We start from the raw sequence: 23,534 nt of genomic DNA, 5'->3' as shown, positions 1-23,534 counted from the left end.
TAGCTCTGAGCTTGCACAGAACCTGTCTGTAGTTTGTTAAATATTTATAAATTGCATATTAGCATCAGCACTTAAATGCTGTTTTGAATACTTATTAGGGTCACTTTCATCAGTGTGCGTGTTTGTCCCTCTGAATGTGAGAACAGTGGTTTTGCTCTGGTCTTTATTTTTTTTGATGTAGGGGTTTGTATTTCTGGGCTTAGGCAGAAGGATGACAAGCAGTGCCATATATCTGCTGGTGAACTGGGCAATAATGTGGTCTGTTATTTAAACATGATCTTATTGGCAAGGACATTGGTTTTGTTTTATTAAAATTCCAACTCTTCACGTTTTTATTAATCACTTTCCCAGTCCTTCTATTCACTTGTGTTCTGATGCCTGTGCTCCGGTACCCATAGCAACACTTGTTAATGCTAATGAAACTGCAACATCCCAAGCTCCCCGACAGAGCAGCCCTGTTAAATATGGCTATTAAGCACAGTTGTATTTCTGTTAGTTCCAGCTCCCAGCAGACACCTGCTCTATAGAAACTCTGTCCTGGGATACTAGGATTTAGTAACTCACAGCTTTTCTTAAAACTGTCATTTGACTGGCGTAAGATTCTCATATTCCCAGACAGTGGATGCTACAGAATATGTACAGTTTCTGTAAAACTGACAAGGTTTAGCTGTAGGATTAAGTACTCTTTTGAAGTGCTCATTTGCATTCAATGAAAAACTGGGCAGGGTTGAGACTCACTGGTCTTGGAGGAAGCTACAGGATGTGTTGTCTCCTAGACCACATGGACATTTTAACTAAAATAGCATTCATAGTGTGTTAACAAGCAGAAGTAATGGCTAAATAATTCCTGATGAACTCAGACTCAATGATAATTCAACTTAATAGAAGTACTTGAGTGCTTCAATACATAGAGCTAGGAAATTGTTATGTACATTAATTCTTCTTTCAGTAAGGAACATATTTGCATGTATTGGTGAGGATGATGACAGGGTGTTTTATTTCCATTATTCTGAGTTTTGTTTTTTGAATACTGTTTATTTGGCAAGTCATTAGTCCTCCATCTTTCGTACTCTAGAAAACAAAGGAAAAATCCTCTAATCAGTATAAAATCTCTTCCAAGAATATGACCACAAATTAGGGAATGCTGCTGTGCCGACAAATAGATGCTGCAGTGCCAACACTGCAAAACAGGGAAGCTGTCATGAGTGTATTTCAAGTGTCAAGTCGGTGCTTCTTGATATTCTTTTTCATTAAAGCTCAAAAAAACTTGAATACTAGACAAAGCTTTAAAGCTACTCATTTCCTGAAGAGTTTTAGATGCAGCACTGTTTTGTGCAGAGCTACCTATAGGAATCCAGCTTAGTTCCCTAATGTCCCATATCTGGGGGTTTGGTCATTTTGATGACTGAATGGTTTTGCCATGTAATCAGTGTGAGCTTGGGGGAGGGTGCTCAGCCTTTCTGTTTTCCAGTCAGCATCTGTTACGCTGTTAGTGTGGAGTGCCAGGTTTGCTAGGTGTCTTTTGTTTTCCTGTCATTCTTTCTCCCCTTTGTTCTCTACATGTCTAAAAACCTCAGTCTTTTACTCATTGTTTAGATTCCTTTATTTGCCTGTATATCTTTGTTGTGTTCATTTTTGGTTTGGTTCGTTTTTTGGATCATTTCAAGTTCTTGTGCTAATCTCCTCATAATATTAACCAGCTGTATTAATGAGATAATAAACCAGACTTGTTGGTAATGAATTGATTCATTCAACTACTGGATTTAATTAGAAAGACACTTAACATTCCAGCAGATGTTCTTATTTTGTTTCATTATCCTTGTGTTACCAACAGTGGGCTTATAAATATATACTCTGGATGTCTATATTTACATAATATACTCTTCAACCTAAAGCCTTGTTGTTATGCCATAGACTGAAAAAAAATTACATGAAACCTGTAAATATGTGTCTTAAGCCAATTTGTATTAATTCGTCTTTCATCATTTCATTCCTCAGACTATGTGCACTCTTGAATTTTCAGAGTATTCTTCATCTGATAGTAAAATGCTTAATCTTTTTAAAATGAATTAGATTTCTTCTTCCCTAGTTAAAAAACCTTGTCTTTGGACTTATATTATCTCCTCTGCTTCTGCTCTTGTGACTCTCATTCCTTTTTATCTGGTGGCAAAACTTCAAAAAGAGGGTATGAGGGAGCTGGCAGGTGCTGAGGGAGCTGGCGGAAGTCATTGCTAGGCCACTCTCCATCATCTTTACTAAGTCGTGGGCAACGGGAGAGGTGCCTGAGGACTGGAGGAAAGCAAATGTCACTCCAGTCTTCAAAAAGGGCAAGAAGGAGGACCCGGGTAACTATAGACCGGTCAGCCTCACCTCCATCCCCGGAAAGGTGATGGAACAACTTGTCCTTGGTGCTGTCTCTAGGCACATCAAGGATAGGGGGATCATTAGGGGCACTCAGCATGGCTTCACCAAGGGGAAGTCATGCTTAACCAACTTGATAGCCTTTTATGAGGACGTAACCCGGTGGATAGATGATGGTAAAGCTGTGGATGTGGTCTATCTCGATTTCAGTAAAGCGTTTGACACGGTCTCCCACAGCATCCTCGCAGCTAAACTGAGGAAGTGTGGTCTGGATGATCGGGTAGTGAGGTGGATTGTGAACTGGCTGAAGGAAAGAAGCCAGAGAGTGGTGGTCAATGGGACAGAGTCCAGTTGGAGGCCTATGTCTAGTGGAGTCCCTCAAGTGTCGGTACTGGGACCAGTACTATTCAATATATTCATTAATGACTTGGATGAGGGATAGAGTGCACTGTCAGCAAGTTCGCTGATGACACAAAACTGGGAGGAGTGGCTGACACACCGGAAGGCTGCGCAGCCATTCAGAGAGACCTGGATAGGCTGGAGAGTTGGGCGGGGAGAAATTTAATGAAATATAACAAGGGCAAGTGTAGAGTCCTGCATCTGGGCAAGAACAACCCCATGTACCAGTACAAGTTGGGAGCAGACCCGTTGGAGAGCAGCGTAGGGGAAAGGGACCTGGGGGTCCTAGTGGACAACAGGATGACCATGAGCCAGCAGTGTGCCCTTGTGGCCAAGAAGGCCAATGGCATCCTGGGGTGTATTAGAAGGGGTGTGGTTATCAGGTCAAGAGAGGTTCTCCTCCCCCTCTACTCTGCCCTGGTGAGGCCGCATCTGGAGTATTGTGTCCAGTTCTGGGCCCCTCAGTTCAAGAAGGACAGGGAACTGCTAGAGAGAGTCCAGCGCAGAGCCACGAAGATGATTAAGGGAGTGGAACATCTCCCTTATGAGGAGAGGCTGAGGGAGCTGGGTCTCTTTAGCTTAGAGAAGAGGAGACTGAGGGGTGACCTCATTAATGTTTATAAATATGTAAAGGGCAAGTGTCATGAGGATGGAGCCAGGCTCTTCTCAGTGACATCCCTTGACAGGACAAGGGGCAATGGGTGCAAGCTGGAACACAGGAGGTTCCACATAAATATGAGGAAAAACTTCTTTACGGTGAGGGTGACTGAACACGGGAACGGGCTGCCCAGAGAGGTTGTGGAGTCTCCTTCTCTGGAGACATTCAAAACCCGCCTGGACGCGTTCCTGTGTGATATGGTCTAGGTAATCCTGCTCCGGCAGGGGGATTGGACTAGATGATCTTCGAGGTCCCTTCCAATCCCTAACATTCTGTGATTCTGTGATTCTGTGTATGAGTGCCGCTCTCCTCAGCATTCCCTGCAGACTGATTGAGGGAGTTCCTCGTGCCTCTTGCAGGTTGCCTGCTGGAGGGGTCTGCCTCTCCCTGAGCTCTGGCACTCGAGTCACGGCTGCAGGTTGTACCCCAGGGCCAAGCCATGTGAGTTAGGAGATGTAACAGTGAAGTTATTCCATTGATCTGAACCCCAGTACCTCCACTTTCCGGTTAGAGAATGTAATTTATGCAGCAGTTCAGCTTCTCTCCAGATCTAGTCAGAGCACAGAGTTCAGATGTGCTACCGAGAAGAATTGAGCACAATAGCTCTTACTGCATGTACTGCATTACATATGCCTAGGCTGACAACAGTAGGTTTTGCAAACTCAAGCCAATGCTGGATGTCCTTGTTAGGAAGCACAGTGATAAAATCGTAGTGTTTTCTTTTCCTCTGTGTGTAATGCTTTTGAAGGAACCTTGCACACTTTATATGGCGTACTTATGGTAAAATTGCATGAAACAGCTGATGCTGTTAAGCTGGGAAGAGAGGAAGAAGCTGAGATGAGAAGAGGAAGGTCCTGTTTCATCTTGCTGCTTATCACCATGCATTCCTTAATTTGCTCTTGCACTTGGTGGACTCTTCTGTGAGCATTTTCAACACTATTGAGCAAAAAGAAAGAAGTGAGTAATTCTGTCTGGTTAAAGAGCTGAATCGACTCATCGAAGGATTTGGCAAGCATAGGAGCCAGCACAAGTAGAAGGGCAATAGTATATGGTTAGGAGTGGTAGGATAAGGTGGAGAAAGAGGATAACAAGACATCACTTCTTGTCAGCAGCAAGGTGTTACACTGGCTAAACCATCTCTGAGAACTTTGCCTTTCACAACTCACCTTCAAATGCTGAATCTTTCCTTGCTTTTCTTTCTGATACATCTATTGTATTGGCTATAAAATTACACAGCATATTGCTTTGTGCTAATTGCATGTGTGATTGTGCAGGTAGAGTACATTGCCTGTACTGCTATAGTCTGTATTATAACTGTGTGGGTGTAACCGTTACTTAATGTGCAAACTAACATTAGTTTTGACTTGAGAACAATTGTATTTGAAACTAAAAATGTTCCAGTGGGGAAAATGAATCCATTTTGAACCTGTTGCTTCATTAGCTGTAAAGATTAACTAGTCTATCTTATAACAACACTTAAAATAAAATAAAGCCATATAATTTCTATGAGAGGCAGTCTTTTTTTCATTTTCTTCTATTGCTGTTGTAATGGTGTGTAGAGTTCCAGTGCAGGGATCAGAATTCCATTACAGTGGGTAATCTGTAGGTGCTTATACCAAAAAGTAGTGCTTATTCTAGTTTTGAAAGTAACTTGTGTAATCCAAATCATTTTCTACACCATCTCATTGTCAAATGTCTTCAAAGCATTCATTTTATTTTCCCCTGAAAAACTGGGTATACTTCTTAGTCTTGGTTTTCAAATAATATATTCCTCTAGTCTTTCCTTTCTACTAATCTACATTTTTTAGCTCTGAATTAGCTGTAAAAGACCACAATTTTATCTGTCCTGTTAAAGGTTGAACAGCATGGTGTCAACTGTCAGTTCTGTGAATGAGAGAGGGATTTTCTTCGTTCCTGAATTCGGTGGGCTTTCTGTGAAGCCTTTGGGGTATCTGTTTACGTAACAGTTGTGCTGTTTTGCCATTAGGCAGAGGAGGAAAACTCAGTGGTGACAGGATGGTTTGGCAGAAACTTAATGGGTGGATTTTATAGGGCTCTGTTCTCATAGGGAGCTAGGTCCTGTGCTGTTCACCACAGACACAAATAGGAAGGGGATTAGGTGATAAATTTTGCTGTTAACACACAGGTTTTTTTCCCAAGTGGTAAGCAGGAGGGCCAGCTGAACATTGCAGAAGAATCTGATGCTATTTGAGTGAACTGGACAAAAAAAGTGCTATTCAGTGTTAACAAACACAGAGTAACGCACATGGGAGTGAACGCAAAGAATATGACCACTGTCTTGTACATGAACACCTGATTCACAACTTCTCTGAGACTTTGAAATCACTGAAAATAACTCAGTGGTTAATACAATGATCCTAAAAGCAAGAAAAATGCTAGGAATAAAGAAGAAATAGAGAAGAGATTGGGGGGAAACTGCACTGATTTAAAAATCCAATTTCTTCCACACTCGAGGTGTTTTCAAACCACCTCTGACCTCAGCACATGAAGAAGGGTAGAGTAGACCTAGCCAAGAGCTGAGCAAGGGCAACACGGAATGAAGGAACATCAGGAGAGCGTGAAATGTTGCTGCAGGTTTTTGTAGGTGTTAAAGACTGACTATTTCAAACAGTGCTGAAACAAATCCATGGAAAAAATAAAGCCATAAAATGCTTTTAAACTGAGGTACATGTACAGCCTGTGACTTAAACTCTCCACCCTCAGATTTCTGGAAGACTGTGCTCTTTGTGTGATTACTGTTTGCTTACTCTATTTTTATACACTTCCCTAGGTAATTGCTTTTTGCCACTGTCAGCCAGGGCACTTGCACTAGACAGATGTTTAATCTGACCCTGTGAAGTCATTCTTGTGGCGGTAGATTTTAAGAGAAAAGCTCACTGCTCTTCCCTCATTTTCAAGTGCCTCTGCATGGGGGAGTCCTGGTGGAGTTCAAGAACTCGATCTGAGTGCTTTTATTTCCCTGTTAGCCCTTAGCTGTGCTTTAGTTAACAGCTTTTCTTCAGTACCTGTGCCCACTCTGCTCCAAATATAGCATCAAAATCAGCTGCTTTTGCAGAGATTTCAATAATATGCTTAGCTTTATTTGTGCTATTTTGATGTTTGTGTTATGTGTTCGTCCATTAAGTGCTACACTAAAGGCTGTGCGTCTTTGTTCTGCTCGGTGCATTTATTCTCTTGTTCAGTGTTTTTTGCAGCAGATGAGTACAAAGGTATTTTCATGGATTCTTTTTTCCCTCACCTCCTCCTTTAAGTGCCTTTGAAATAAATTACATAAGCTTCTGCAGTTGCCACACTGGTCCAGTAGTCTATACTTAAGTTCTTTTAGTATTAGCTACTCTCTTTGGGCAGCAAAAAAATCTTCACCCCAGTTTGTTCCTATATGCAACTCGCCACTACAATTACAGATTAACAGCTTTGTTCTTCCAACCCAGACAATTGCTATTCCCAAGTACTCATGCTAAATAACTGTATTGTCTCCTTGTCTATGTTGAGTAGCAGTTCCTGCCACACACACCTATCTTTCGAAAGTTGGTTTGTTGAGGCATAGGCATGTGTTTATTTGGACTTCTAAGTATTTAAATAGGTCATTGCAAGAGACCTAAACCAAAAATGAACAAAAAGCAGTGTAGCTGCTTACTGGGCACAGCTGAACTGGCTGACAGAGTATCTGAGTTCTCTTGGCATCAGTGAGTCAGCAATTGCAAAGGAAATCAAGTTGCTCTACTTTTCTCGGTAAACATGTTTTAATGATTCTTCAGGCTACAAACTAATACTGACTGAAAGAATGCACAAACCTAGAGTCTTGCAGGTAACATTGGTTTTGCTTGGGAGAGCTGACCCTTTCATGAGAATTGCTCTAGCGCTTAGTGTAGCAGCTGCTGTTCTTAGAGTAGGAAAAAAAAGAGCAATTTACACAATGCCAGTTTAATAAAGAAATGTCTGGGGGAAGGGAATGGGCTGAAATGAAGGTAAAATTATGAGAAGAAAAATGTTGGACTGTCAACAGCAGTTGTATTGCTCCAGGTAATGCCATGCTCTGTGTGCTGCCATCTCTCCACGCTGCTTAGTTTTATGGGATGAACTGAATTCAGTATAACCTGACCATCAGTCTTCAGCCAAGTCACTGCCCTTTCCACATGGGGCATGGCTGGCCTCTCCTCAACATCCGTACAGTTAGGAAGTGTTTCAGTGGGCATAAGCTTCCATGTGGCAGTAATCTTTGCCAAGAATAATCTTTTCCTTTGTCGCAGAACAGTAAGTGAGGTGTTAATGGGGAAAAAAAAAAGGCAAGACAAATGCATACAGACCTTCAAGAGTCAATCAGGAAATTATAGAAGTATTGTGCAATAAATAAAAGTATAATTAGGAGAAATCAACATACAAAACAGTTTGTGCTATACGGTCTAAAGCCTTCCTGATAATATGAGGAACGTGGCAAAGAGAGTAGCTTCATTCATATCAACATGTAGACTAGGTAGTGAGAGGAAGAAAAGAAGGTTTCTCATCATAAAAGTTCCTGTAGTAATAAGCAGAGCACTTCTGTCTGTTTGACAAGGTGTCAGCTGAGAGTTTCAGCTGGAGCAGATACTTGAGAACTGTCCTGTGCTAAATTCCCACCGTCCTTCTTGGAAATAATGCAGTCAACTCGCTTCCAAGTACCTTGTTGCTGGAGTGATCCATGGAACAAAACTGGAACCCAACAAAACAGGTTTTACATGTACTGCCTAAAAGTACTCCAAGTGATGTAGATTTATTCACATATTCAAAAATAATTATTCTTTTTTTTTTTATTATTTTAGATACAGAGTGTGTTTTGGAGCCTCTGTCTCTGCCAGAAAGTCCAGGTGGTGTTGCTGCTGTAGAAAGTTCTCCCTATGTGCCTTGTATTTTCTGCAAAGAATGCTGTCTCTTAGCAGAACAAAACCAGCTCCTGAAGCACATGATTATTGAACACAAGCTCGTCATAGCAGATCTGAAACTGGTTGCAGATTTTAGAAGGTAAGAGTTATATTGTTTAAAATGACTGTGTATGTGTGCAGATATTATAGAAAGCTTCAGAAAACTAGAGATCATCTTTCTAAAATACTTTAAAAAGCAGTGGGGTGTTGTGGGAGGATTTTTATTACTTTTTTGATGAGCTTTTTGTTGCGGGACTGTAAGGTTGTTTTCCTGTTCCCCTCCCACTCCCCAGCCCCTAGGTGTTACTGGGACCAGGGGACTTGACATTAGAATACAGGACAATTCCTGTGTTAGACGTTCTTTGACATATCCTAGGGACTTCTCAGGTCTTGTCACTAATCGACAAGTTGTATACAAGCTAGAAAGCCGTTTATTTTGTAAAGCACATTCTAGACAATCAACTCTCCTGATTTTGGGTTTTATTTGTATAGGACAAGACTGTTTCTACCACTGTACAGTGTCCTAAAGCTGTGTATTGCATGCAGAAGCTGCTCAGTACAGGGTCTCTCACATTCTGGGATAAAATTCATTTGCCCTATTTTAAGGATGCCAGTATTTCCCCATAGAAATCAAATTTAATCATTAACTACACTTTACAGTACTGTGATCTACATACAACTGTGACTCCTTCTACAGCTGTGTCATTGATCATCTCAGCAGGGTCTTCTTTTGGCTTTCTCTCTCTTAACTTCCTCCAGTAACTGGCATGGCCCCAGCTGGCTTGTAAGTTCAGAGACGAGGCGCTTGCTTGGCATTTTGCTCCGACACACAGCAATGTATGGGCTGGACAGTACCTGCCAGTTTGTAGATAGTTCTGTTGCGGTGTTTAAATGTTAGCTGGATAATTTCTCAACTAAAAGGAGTTTTCTGGTAGGTCTTCTGTGATTAGTTACTCAGCCAAAACCAATAACTCATGTCTATCAAGATGCAAAAAAAGTGAAATATTAAGGCAAAATTTAGGAAGAGAAATGTAAGCCATATAAATCCGTATTCAGATGTATGAGCTTAACGTTGCTTAAAATTGAAAACTGATACTTATTTTTGTTTGGTTTTGTGCTGAAAGCAGGCAGAACAAGAATGCAATGTTCTTTGGAGATAATGCTAGTTTCCTCAGATAAATAAAGGGATCAGAGCTGCTCAGTCATGGACCGCCAGTTTAAGTGTGCTTGGGGGATTATTCTGCGTTAATAGAAATGTGTTTTAAAATCACCTTTTCAATAAAATGTCCATTTAGATTCTTTTTGCTGCTAATGCAATTGGAAGGTAGCCAAATCTTATAGAAAGTGGCCCCAGGATGCGAAATGATGGAGTTGTTACTCTGAAGTGTGTCCTCTCTTATTTGCTGTACTGAATATTGGTAAAGTAGTCTAATACTGTGCACAAAAAAAAGAAGTATAATCTGAGATGTTAAACTGAAGTGTGGAAAATACAGGGAAACAACTATGAAAACGTAGTAATTTTTTATACTTATCAATGAGTTACAATCAGTCTTAGGAATACATTCCTTGACAGAACTACAAGTGGAGAATCCAGAGAAAAGCAATGCTAATGGAAAACTTTTTTTTTTTTTTAAACTTGGAAGAATAAAGGTAAGTTGGCATTAGGGCAAGGGGAAGAGATCAGGGGAATAAGCTTCCACTGCATCACTGGACATGATCACTCATAGACACTGATCACTCATTCTCTCTCCCTGGAAGTATGACAAGGCATTGGCTTATTTGATCATTGATTATTTGGGTTAAGTCTTATAATATGAAATCCCTTAACAGTAAGATTCATGGCACAGATGGTCATGGTTAGGTGAGTTTGAACAGCATTCATTTATTTCAGTGCAAGGGACAGACTAAATGACAGCTTGAATTCCCTTCATTTGCACGTTTATGTCCTAAAAGCTCAAGGATGACTTATTCTGGAAGAGTTGCTGTTCTATGTAGCAGCAAGACTGTTTCGTTGTGTATTATAAACAGTGGAGCAGGGGAGGGACAACAAAACGGTTACCTCTCACTGACATCTAACGATGCCTCTGAATGGGCTTCAGTCATGCATGATGGCTTCACCGTGCTTAGCTGTCTGCTGTACTGGAGGTTAATCCTCTCCATGTCAAAGTTAGCAGAAACGAGTATGTGCTGATTCCTTGGCTGCTGCAGTTAAAAGTCCTTTTATAGTAAGATAGATGGTAAGTAGAGGTGATATGAATGACCATGGGATGTGATAGCTGTGGCAGGTAAACTTTTAGATGGCCCAAGTGTTAAAAGCTATAACTATTTAGAAATGTCCTCATAATAATATCTAATTTTTTACGATTCTTCTCCTAATTTGATGGCATGTCAGTAGGAAGCTGTCATTGAATAGCTAGCCTTTGCCTTACCAACTCTCACATGATTTATATCACGCAAATGAGTTGTAAGTGTAAATCTAAGCATGCACTTAAGTATTTTCAGATTTTTTTTTTATAGTAAGATTCTATATAGTTATCACAAGGATTGCTTGATTCCTTTCATCATATAATTGAAGATGGTGATTTCTTCTTGGTTAGACAGTAGGTTCTAGTCCAATGGGAACCTAATCTCAGTTGGGGTCTGTTAATGCTGCTATAATACAATGATAGTACAAGAATGTTTCTAAACAACTGTAGTTGATGGGTTCAGCCTTCAAGATGTGCTGAGGGCTTTCCTTAATCCCACCCTCAGGTGTTTGGGGACTTCATTTTTCTGTCTTTCTAGTTGTCTGCCAAGCTACAACTTTCGCTGTAACTCCACAGGAGACCTGTCAAAACCTCACTTCTGAGAAGCTGGTGTTTTTCACGAGTTTCAGTTTCCTGCCTGCATCTTGCAGAATACAAATTTTGGGAATTTGAGAGTACTCTGTAGTAAGTCTTTTCAGTAAAGATGCATCTCAGTGGCACTTCTGTCTGAAGATATGAGTAGGTCACAGTGTTTATGTAAAGCTTAATGCAAATCTGTCTTACTGAGTTCTTCACTTTGACGGAATGGTTAAACCCAGTTTTAATGAAGCTAAATGAATATAATGAATTGGAAAACTAGATTAAAGGAAGAAAAAACAGAGATGGGAATTTAAAAAAAAACACAAAACACTTAAGAATTTAGAGGACGGAAAAAGCAAGAGCTGATGAACTGTTTATTAAACTTCTTGTGAAGTTTCCTTTTTCACTAATCATCTCCCCCTTATTTTTAAAGATACATCTTGTACTGGAAGAAAAGGTTTGCTGAACAGCCCATCACAGACTTTTGTAATGTGATAAGAACAAATTCAGAAGCTCCATTAGGTAAGTATGCTGCTTGCTTACTCTCTGTTGGCCAGGTCACGTGATAATTTTTGGCATATACTGCTGCTTTGATCAGCCAAGTGTGAAGTAAGCTGACACTAGGTCAGAAAACCACAGAAGTAATGTTTAACTCTTAACCACATATTTAAACTTACCTTTTCCAAGGACTGCAACACATGCTTCAGCACTGTGCTGAGGGAGGATGAGCTCAATGCATGCTTAAATGCACTGTTGAGTTAGGGCCAGTTGCAAATCAAGGCCTAGAAACAGTGCTGCTTACATCATCCTGTGGAAGCTTTGGTACCCACTGCATAAATAATTGGTGACAGTCCTTCTAGAAATAGGGAATAACATTCCCAGTGAGCTGTCTTTTCCAACTTCACTCTGTCCACCACCCCCACTGATGCCACCAACTCTTCCTGGACATCAGGGCCACAATCACCCTTCCTTTCCCCTGCCACAGTGCTTACTGCCCCAAGGGTATTAGGAGACAATATCTTCACAGGAGGGGTACAAAGACTGCCATTTTCTGGGCTGTAACACAAGACTAAAGACCATACTTCATGGTTCTGCTGCATTGGCACGGTGGGACACTCCATCATAAGGACAGAGATGATTGTGTGAAGGAACCATTTTTCTCAGAAGCAGCTGATGCATTTCTTTGGCTTCCCCTTTTCTAACAGAAAAATATAGTTTACCTAAAAGCAGATAAGAGAACATTAGGTCTTTCCCGCATCTTTAATTCTCCACAGAGAGCTTGAAAGAGAGGAAGAAATGCATGCAGCCAGTGTCAGAGATGGGTGGAAGGTGAAAACTGAGTACAAAATGGATGAAAACAAATTGTTGTAATTATTCAAATTAATTTTAAGAAAAATAGAAAACATGAAAATCACTCCAAAGACCATAATTGCGTTTCTTTTACTTATGTGTGTTTTTGCTTCTGAAATTTTAACACTTACCACTCAGCTTGAAAATTGCAAATTAAGTGCCTGAATGCCAGAGCTTGCCAGAATTATAAACCATCAATAGCCCTCCCAGAGGACAATGAGAATACTTTGTTGTTCGTTAACAAATTTATTAATCTTAATGGCTATCTCCTTAAAATTTGGTAGCTGAGATATCAGGGGATTCCTCTTCACACAGGCTTCTGTATGAAAAGATGGGAAAGGCTGAAATCTAGCCAGTTTAATAATGGTCACTACAGTTCACCAACCACATAACCCTTTGATTAATCAATGAGTAACTTTCAAAATATTCATATATTTCAAATATTTCAAATATTTCAAATATTTCAAAATGCAAAAATATAGATTTTTGTGTTTTTATGTTTTCTTACATGCCAAGTAATTTTAAGGTAATTCATTTGAATAAGATTTGTTTTATTATTAAATTGGATATGAACATAAATAGTTTTTACTAGTCAGTAAACATAAAATGTGGGTAAAACACATAAGTAGAAATGTAAATTAGGCAAGTCTCAATGTATGTTTCTAAACAGTTGTGGTCCATATCTGCAAATGGAACAAGATCTGATGGTAAAAGGTAATGTGATCAGTCAGGGTAAGGGGAGGGTATACCAAATGATGATAACTATTGAAAACTGACAATTACTTAGGGAAATAACTGAAAATCGCACATGCAAGATGAAATTAAAGGTGTTTTCATGTTTCTTTCATGCTGACTTTATACTGTGACCAATATAAATTATTAAAATTGCTTTATGTCTCCAGAAGAACTGTCATAAAAAAGAATAAAGCTGGTAGTGGGGAAAACCTATGCAAGACACTTGTCTTTGTACTGCAATATAAATGATGTAAAGGTCTTATAAATATGTATATACAAATATTTAAGCATGCTTCATTAAAATATGAAATTAAAATAATTGACCTTTATAAGTTAAAAAACACATTCTCACATTCTTAACACATTCCAAAGGTTTACCAAATTATGTGCCAGAAATATTCAAAGCAGCTACAACTTCCCATCCCTTACCCACACTTCCTAATCTCTTAACAGAAGAACAGGACAATTATTTTCTTCTATGCGATGTTTTACCAGAAGACAGATTACTGAGAGAACAGCTTCAGCAAAAGAGACTGGTAAGAAATTACTGTTGTTTCATTTTTTGAGGTAAACAGTTCCATAGTGTAATATATGGTAACTTAGTGGGCATTTTAAAGTGAAAGCATTTTTTGCTAGACTGCAAAATTCTGATTTTTTTTTTATATTTTTTTTAAGCTCATTTCCCTAGCTGCTGCAAACTCCTTGTTTATAGATTTTTCCTTGGATTAAATTTACAGGTTGTATGTCAGTGTTCACACGAGTGGAAAATAACGCTCAAAGCACTGAAAAAGGCTGAGTGTGCTGAACATTCTTCTTCTTGCAAAAATCTGCAATGCATTGACACAGTATGTTTTGTGTAATAATATACATGTAAGGAAAATAGCAAAATAAAACTCAGTGTGCGATACTGTGAAAAGGGAAGGTGACACTTATTTACAAAATCTTCAAGCAAGTTGTTTTTGTGCGTTTGCACTCTCTTACCCAGATTTCACTAATTCACACTCGAATACTCACAAGCAGCACGGTGCATGAGTGGGGGACGTCTGGCAGTATTGTTTCTGTGAGAGGCAAAGGACAAGAAATGCCAGCTGTTGAGTCCTCATGAACCCATCTGGTTCTTCTTGCTTGGTGATGGCAACCTAGTACTTTGGACAGACCTCTCATATCTTTTCAGAGTTGTCAGTTCTGAATGGGTGGTCCTTCACATTAAGCTTTTGCTGACTTCAGCTTCCATGAGTCTTACACAGCTCTCCGAAGGATCCCAGCTCCTGCAAAGGAGAATTGTGGTAGTTCTGCCACTGAGGATTTGCTATGGAGTTGGAGTTGCCTCAGCTGAAGTCTTCATTCCTGTGTAGGTCCATTGGATTGTCATGGACTAAGAAAAAAGCAGCTGATGCACCCATGCCTAGCATGCTTCTCTTACAATTCTTCACAAGGAAAGCCATGTTGGATCAATAAAAAGGTTTGTCCAGATCAGTATCTTGTCCTTGTCAGCAGCAAAGTGTCCATGGTATTTGCCGTCGTCTGATCTGGTGGTGATTCTTTCTCAAAATATTCTCCTAGTCTCCAGCAACTGGCAGCTCAAGAAGTCCTTAATTCAGCAACATTGTATCTGTATTTATTAACACAATAGATTTTTCTTTCATGAACCTCCAACTCTGAACCCACACAAACTTCCAGTATCCACAGGTTCCTGCACAGCTTTACACACTGGGAGAGAACAATCTATTTGGCCCTTTTGAACCTATCACCTCACACCGGGCTGGTTTTTGTATTAGAAGAGATAGTGAACTATTCGTCCTTTTTCTTATCCAAACCATTCATGATTTGTCTCCTGATTTATCTACCTTACATTGTTGCACTTCTCTCTACCTTTTCCAGTTTCCTATAATCCTTTTGAGGTTATGAAGACATCCTGAATATTGTACATGGGCCTGCAGTGTCATAACGATGTTTGTTTGTTTCCCTAGCATATATCATGTTGTTTGTGGCTTTGAGAATGAAAGAAGGTCATGATAGAGCATGCAGCTAATGGCTTCATAGAACTGTCTGTTGTAATAGTAACTCCTGGCTGCTACACATTGGACTGTACTTTTTCTTTTTTTAAAGGGCATTTGTTTCTGTTTTGGTGGTGTTTTGCGCTATGCAGTCCTATTCCAACTAGGCCTTCTCTCCACTGCCAGTGTCAAGGGAGTTCAGAGTCTGTTGGCAGGTGAGCTGCCTCATCTCCTCTGCAAATAAATGTTTCCTCAAATTCCGAAAAGCGTGCAGGATTTAGACCAATGCAAGTGCTGGTTTTGTTTACAGAGTAATTAAGTTAGGAAAGAAAGAGGTAGGCATTCTTATTTTGGTGTGAAATAGCCTTTGCTATTAACACTGTTTTAAATATCAGAATTGTATCTTCAGTTTTTACAGAAGGATTTTGTGAAGTCAAGCTGCAGCTGTAGTTGGGGTTGATGGACTCACTGCTTTAGTTACAGCAATAAAGTCTGTTTAGTTTTTCATTTCCTTTTGCTGCAATCTGAGTGTTGACTTGCAAGTTAAATAGTTATTTTGCTTTGCAAAGTCGTTTACCTTCAGACAAGTCCAGCAATTAAGAGTGAGCTGGCAAGTGGGCTCATGTGAGTTGCACAGAATTAAAGACCAGAACTATACAACTTTTGGTGATTTTTCTGCAGCCTTTAAATCCTAACTGCCATCTCCAACAGCAAGCCCAAACAAGGACAAATGTTGTCTTTAAAATGTGCTATCTGAAGCATTTCATTTTGCAGTTTTGAAACTCCAGTTTAGGGATATTTCAGGCTGTATTGCAGCAGGGGAGCTAGCCAAGGTGGGTGTCATGCAGAGACATTATGGTGACTGTGATGTATTGAGAGAGGCCAAGGAATGAGCCTGAACTAGGTTAGAGAGCACAGCTTGCTGCAATAGCTGAGGAGGCTATGTAATACAAAATAGATACAGTCTTTTGGAAAAACACAGTGTTGACAAAGAATTCATAGTTGTGAAGCAGTGGAACCAGGCAGGGAAGTCCTGGCAGCAAAACTTGAGATACTAGGAGAGGCAGTGTCAGTTTGAGCCACTTGGGCTTATCTTCAAGATTATTCTAAAAAAGGTGAAAACCTCAAACCTATTCTTTGAAAATACACACTTCCTACCACAGCATTGACCTTGTCATGCTGTCATGTTCACAGCTATGCTCCTGTCATGTGACTGCTAGTTTTAGGTGAAGAGGTTACTACTGTTCTTCCCAGTAGATAGACCCTGAAGAGGAGTCTTCAACAAAACTGTAAAAGGGACACAGGGATGTTTAGAGTATGCAGCTATGCTCGTTTCCCAGGATGAGCTGTTTGTATGATCCCCAGTTTGTCACAAGCTTAAGCTGAGACAATGTTCAAGAAGTTGAATCTGTGCACTGGAAGGGGTCGAGATGCTAGCCTAATTTAACATAATAAAACATCTGAAGTGCTTACAGTATAGCTTATAATATTAGCATGCTAATACCTACATCTGAAATTCTATAGGTTCTTCTTTCCCTGTTTTCACTATTTAATTGCGTTTCTCAAGCACTCTGGAACCTTGCCCATCCTTAATGGGCTTTTGAAGAGTTGTAACACTAATGGTTAGAAATCGTTTTATCTAATTCCATAATGACTCTTGGGTAAATTCTATCAGATTTGAATATGTATAACGTCCAACTTTTAACTCTTTCTTACCTTTTTCTGGTCTCAAGTCTTTGTTTATTTTGTTCTAAATGCATTTCATTAATGGTTTTGACATAATTTACATTTTCTGCAAAGACTAAGGCCCTGAATATTGCACACATTCCTCTTTTGTCTGTGTTTGGTCTCTTCCTACATTAAGCAATGGATCTCTGCTTTTCTTTGCTGTTTATTTCTAATGTATTTGGGGGCAGGGGGAGGTTGTTTTTTGCTCTTCTGTTTTACTGTGTTAGCCTGTCTCCATCTTGTTTTGGTTGTCTTAGTTCAAAAAAACTTAGTTCAAAAAAACCTATCTTCTGCTTCAGCTTGGCACCCTATGGTACATGTCTACTGTAATTTCAACCCTTTTTCTTTTCATGCATCTTTGCACAGTTACTTAGTTTTCATCATATCATGAAACTCTTCCTCCATTTTTTAATTGACTCAGCTTCCTGAACAAGCTGTAAGAATGTCTTCTACATCAGTGTCACAGTACCCTTCAAAGCCTGCATCATCTGACCTCTCATTGCTTACAGCCTGCTCGTGCAGGTTCTAGCCTGTATCGCTTCACCAGCTGAATCACAGAATCACAGAATCAACCAGGTTGGAAGAGACCTCAGGGATCATCGAGTCCAACCGTTGCCCTGACACCATCACGTCAACTAGACCATGGCACTAAGTGCCATGTCCAGTCTTTTCTTAAACACATCCAGAGATGGTGACTCCATCACCTCCCTGGGCAGCCCATTCCAATGTCTAATAACCCTTTCTGTAAAGAAATTCTTCCTGATGTCCAACCTGAACCTCCCCTGGCAAAGCTTGAGGCTGTGTCCTCTTGTCCTATCGCTAGTTGCCCGGGAGAAGAGGCCAACTCCCACTTCACTACAACCTGCCTTCAGGTAGTTGTAGACTGCAATTAGGTCACCTCTGAGCCTCCTCTTCTCCAGGCTAAACAACCCCAGCTCCCTCAGCCGTTCCTCGTAGGTCAGACCCTCCAGACCCTTCACCAGCTTGGTCGCCCTCCTCTGCACTCGCTCCAACACCTCAACATCTTTCTTGAAGTGTGGGGCCCAGAACTGAACACAGTATTCAAGGTGCAGCCTCACCAGTGCCGAGTAGAGAGGGACGATCACTTCCCTAGACCGGCTGGCTACACTATTCCTAATAGAGGCCAGGATGCCATTGGCCTTCTTGGCCACCTGGGCACACTGCTGGCTCATGTTTAGCCGCCTGTCGATCAGCACCCCCAGGTCTCTTTCCACCGGGCCGCTTTCTAACCACTCTTCCCCCAGCCTGTAGAGCTGCATGGGGTTGTTGTGGCCAAAGTGTAAGACCCGGCACTTGTTCTTGTTGAACCTCATGCCGTTGGTCTCGGCCCATCTATCTAACCTGTCCAGATCCCTCTGTAGGGCCTTCCTACCCTCCAGCAGATCGACACTCCCACCCAGCTTGGTGTCATCTGCAAATTTGCTGAGGGTGCACCCAATCCCTACATCTAGATCATCTATAAAGATATTGAACAGCACCGGCCCCAGAACTGAGCCCTGGGGAACACCGCTAGTGACCGGCCGCCAGTTGGACTTTGCCCCATTCACCACCACTCTCTGGGCTCGGCCATCCAGCCAGTTTTTAACCCATCGAAGAGTCCAACTGAGTCAACTCAAGAAGAAGAGCAATAGGGAAGAGAGGAAGAACCTGAAAGCAAGTGGGACAGACAGCTAGGGGAACAATCCCTTATAGCCATCCCAGTTAGTCATTCCCACTGTTCACTTTGAACCCAAGCTCTGCAGACTAGGCTGGAATCTGAGATGAGGTACAGAAGAAAACATTTTCCCTATTCTTAAGAGGCAACTTACCATACAAAACAAGAGTCAGGGGAATGCACCTCAGAGGTTTCACAATAAATTTATAACACTCATATTACAATCCTGACACTTTGCCAATTCATTATATGCCAGTTAAGTTGTAGTTTGGTCTTTGTACTCATTCAGTCTGCCTAGGATCTGTGGTTCAGCAGATTGTCCAGCTTGTTTTCCTTTTTTACATCCTTTCACCACCACCACCACCATTTTCTTCTCAACTTCCTGTTTTTCCAGTCGGTCACAACTCTTATTTCTCTCTGGGTTTTTTGTTGCTGCCCTTTCAAACCTAGTTTAAAGTCTCCTCACTTAGTTGACAAGCTGATGTCCTAAGGTACTCTTTCTTTTCTTTGTCAGGGGGCTTATTGGTAGCCTTTGTTTCCCCAGGCATAGGATGATATTCTTAAATGCTCCCTGTTTTGCAACTGTTTCCATAGCTATATATTCCTCTCCAGAACATATGGATCTATGCCCGTGCCTTGAACTCAACCAAAAAGATTCAGGAAGATGCTACCCATTCCTTTTCCTACTTCATTCTTGTTCAAAGCGTTTTGTGGTAACATCTTATCTAAGTATCTAGTAAAAAGTCAGGAATACCCAGTTGGGTGATCAGCCTGTACCAGATGAAGTGGAGTACTCTCAGTTTCATCTTCAGATAGGCAACGTCTCTTGGATGACAGTAGGTCATTGCCCCATTGCTTTCCTCTCTTCTCTGTCCCAAAAGTGGGTCTCTCATGCCATCATCCTTCATTCCTTAGTGACTAGTCTTTGACATGCCTATCTGTCTGTCTAGCCAGCTCTTGTTTATGACGTTCCTGAACTATATATGAATTTTCACATTCACCTAATGAGAGGCAAAAGTGCACAGAGTAATCAGTAAACACATGTACATTGGATGGTGTGACAGCTGGCTTCAAAGGTGTTGAGTGTTCTCCAGACTGGATGTCCTATCCTGACAAATTAGTTGTATTTCCATGCACCTTACAGCTAAGCCGTTTCCTGAAGGGCTTCCCCAGCATACATCTCTGATAATACTAAAGGCACTCTTCATGAGGTAACACTGGCGAGGACATAATAATGATTACAGAATTGGAAGTTGGTTTTTCTTCTGTAGTCAAGAGGCAAGAGAGTACTGTTTGAAGTGGGAGAACTCAACACAGTGATCAGTAAGGAGAGAAGCTGAATATAGAAGTTAGGAGACAAGCTACTGATACACAGATAAGATTGCAGGTCTTTACAGAGACATAAAGTTTCTGATACCATGATTTTTTATAAATATTTTTTCTATTTAGCAGCTACAAGCACAATCTAAAGCTTATCAGCCAATCTTTGAGGAAACTGTAGACACAAAACCAAATGTAATTTTCTTACTCTAGGAAGAGCAGTTTATCCTAATGGTGTATATAATTGTCAAATAAATAATGCGCTTGGCAGGTTTTTAGAGACTGTATTGCATCTCAAGTGTCACCAATCCTGGTCTTTGTCTCAGTGTACTGTTCTGGTTTGTTTTATTGCCAGCAAAGTGTATAAGCAGCTTTTTCTTGTGATCTGTTAGCATGTTTTTTTTGTTTTATTTTGTTTTGTTTTAAACCACAATCCGTTTCACGTATTTCATTTGCCTACAGCAATAGCTAGTTTCTGTGAGCACTGTCCTGGTTTGCCCCAAACCAGGCCAATTAGTCTTAGAGAAACCAAGGTCACTGCTAAATTCCTCACTGCTTACGAGTGAAGAGCTGAAGGGGGGTCGCACCTGCAGGGAGGAGCAGACAGGGCAGCTGGCCCAGAATTGACCAACAAGGTATTCCATCCCATACATGTCATTCTCACTTTCCTATTTATCACTAACCCACTGCCTCCTGGAGGTGAGGCCCAGGAGGGAGGAGCCCTCCTGTCTCCCACTGATTGGTACCAGCTTTGCCAAATCTCCAGTTAAAAGCCTGCAGGTGTGATGGCAGGGGAGCTACTGCATTTTCCCCTCTGCCTGTGCTGGGGGGAGCAACTCTGCCTGAGGAGGATTTCCAAGCTCTTGATCTTGGTTTTGTACATATTTGTATATATTTGGTTATTTCTATTATTATTGTTATTATATTCTTTTTCATTATTATAGTTTATTAAAACTGTTTTAACTTTCCAACCCATTAGTCTCTCTCCCTTTTCCCTTTCCCTTGGGGGGGGGAGAGGGTTAACAGAGAGCATCTGCCACCTGGTTAATAGCCAGCCCAGCTTTAAACCGTGACAGCACTCAGCAGGGAAATGTGACTCTTATTTAAATTGGAAGAAACTACAACTAAAGATACACACTGTGTGTTTGAGAGATCACCTAGGAGAGCTTGATAAAATATGTATTCTTATTGTGAAGTCTCTATCTTACGTTATTTAAATCCAAATTCACACCCACATTGCTATGTCTCGTAGTACTTTATTTCCCAGGCAGACACTCTGATATCAGTAGCATTAATGAGTCCGTTATCGTAACAGAAGGAATGTGGCCTGTGATCGTGCACTCTTCGCAACAGTGTGACTCAGTGCTCAGATGTTTGAGTCTTTCACACTGTAACAGCTGTGAAGTTTCCTCTTCAGAGGAACATCTTTAAGCACACTACCTCCCCAGAGGATATAGCACCATTTATAAAAAGCTTTCATTGGAACTTCTCTTAAGTGATCCCTTGTATAACATACTGTCTTTCTAGTCTCTTGCCTAGATAGGATGAGAGTGAAGGACCAGAACTAGCAAGGCAGATGCCACAAGAACCCCAAACTACAATATGCTCTTGCCCCAATCCAGGCCAGTACTGAAATACTTGAAGTTGAGACTACTTGTATGCTTAAGTCTTTGGAATAGAGACTTTGGACTTTGCCTTATCAGGGCTTATGGCAGTAATTTTTTTTTTTTTTTGGTCCTGAACATCTTAAAAAAGAAGATGCCTACTGCTGTTAGCTCTGTTTTACAGACTGAACTGCAGAATCCATCCTCCACTGCACAAATGGGATCATGGACTGGGGAATGATAAATTCAGGTCTCACTGCAGTCAAACTCACTGCATGATCTTGTCCTAAACTGCATAGTGTGATCTGCCTCTATCTTGGAGCTAGAGAAGTACTTTCTGCCTTAATTTCTTATGTATCAGAAGTGCTGTGATTATGAAGAGACAGGTTTTGGAGAGAGAAGTAATATATTTTTGTTGGACCAACTGATGTAGTTGGAAAAAACAGACAAACTTTTAACCACCAATTCTTTCTTCAGGTTCGAATCAAAAGCAGCAAGACTTGTGCTGAGTAGTGGTTGTGAACGGTTGTTCTACATCAGTCATCCAAGCCATTCATTTAAATAGCTATGTAAATTATTTATGAAGGCCTTGTTAGTAAAGGAGTTTATGATTTAAAAAAAAAAGCAGTGGTCTGAGAGCAATAAAGAAAGATAATTTAGCACCTGGGATACAGTGGTGTTGGAGGGAAGGGTGACAGGACTTGCAGTATCAGAAAAGTCTAATGTCCCATAAAGTCAACTGTCCTGAGTCCATAGTTTTTGGCATTCAATGGAGTTAGTTTTTAGCCTTACCTTCTGAATGCATTTTGTATGTCTTGAATGTCTCTTGAACTATAGACCAGAGACAAAGTAATAGTTTAGGGAAGAGGGCTTACTAGCTGCAAGTATGCATTTTTCATCTTTTACTGATTATCAGTGTGAATTCTTGCTGATGCATAGTGCTTAAGCGCTTCTGGAAAAAAAAAAAACAGGTAATTTCTTCCAAAATATTGCTTCCTAGGAGAGGAATAGGCACCTTTTTTTTCAGGCACATTTTAAATTAAAACCTCCTAAGAGAAAGTCTGAACTCCTTACAACCTCAAACTGAGCATCATGAATGTGCAGGGCATTTTCCTAGATTCCAAATTACAAACTGTCATGCAAATGGTCAAATTTCTTTTGTATTAGCAGTTTAGTATGCTGGTATAAAGGTGAATATCCTGGTATAAACACTTTCACATCCTTACCATGTTTTTTTGTTTTATTAGTTAAAACACAGAATAGGTAGTGTTTTGTACTTTGGCTGGATTTTTTTATAGTATAGTAGAAAGTGTACGACTAAGAGTTGTAGAAGTGTTTTTTTTCCATGCAGAAAAAAGGGGAATTGGATTAAAACTGAATTTGGTTTTATGGAATACATTAAGTATTCCTGCAAAGCAACTACATTTTTATTGCATGTAAGTATGATCAGTAATATTCAGCTTCCATTTGCCACTTATGTCCTATAGAATTTTCCTAAAGCTATTCCACAGGAGGCTGCTAACTGCTGCAGTCATATCTACTGCTTATTTGAGCTAGGCTCTGTCTAAATATGTGCTTCCAAGAACTTATCATCTAGCAGTACTTATTTTTGACAGTGCCTGGTTGATCTCTTAAGCTTCATGTGGCTTGTGGGAACAGAGTTTAGACTAAAAGCCTCTGTAATTTAAGTTCTACTTTGTATCAGTGGAGATATCTGTTCTGTCAATGGTTGTTTCACAACTAGTTTGACAGTCTTCAGTACAGTAATGGATTTTTTATTATTATTCTTTTTTTTTAGCAAATTGTAGATAATGGCAGAAAGATTGGAGGACAAATAGCTGACAGAACTTCTCACAAAAGATAAAAAGAGATGGGGGTCAGGAATTACTCGACAAACTCTATCAAAATTGTAAACTAATTGCCTGGAATCAAGCTATGGCATTTGTGTCACTTACTTTTATAG

The 23,534-nt window shown here is 40.4% G+C and overlaps 1 protein-coding gene across 2 annotated transcripts in view; it reads left to right on the top strand.

Annotated features, from left to right (window-relative positions):
• ZNF277 (zinc finger protein 277) overlaps window positions 1-23,534 on the top strand; it is a 59,888-nt gene that overhangs the window by 13,725 nt on the left and 22,629 nt on the right. For both annotated transcript variants that reach the window (XM_068401923.1, XM_068401922.1), the window contains exons 2-4: window positions 8,239-8,437; window positions 11,596-11,684; window positions 13,701-13,783. In XM_068401923.1, coding sequence (XP_068258024.1) covers window positions 8,239-8,437; window positions 11,596-11,684; window positions 13,701-13,783 — 371 coding nt within the window. The remainder of the gene's footprint in view (window positions 1-8,238; window positions 8,438-11,595; window positions 11,685-13,700; window positions 13,784-23,534) is intronic.

Source organism: Nyctibius grandis, chromosome 5, assembly GCF_013368605.1.
Source record: "Nyctibius grandis isolate bNycGra1 chromosome 5, bNycGra1.pri, whole genome shotgun sequence".
NCBI lineage: Eukaryota > Metazoa > Chordata > Aves > Nyctibiiformes > Nyctibiidae > Nyctibius > Nyctibius grandis.
This window is presented reverse-complemented; position numbering and strand designations above follow the sequence as displayed.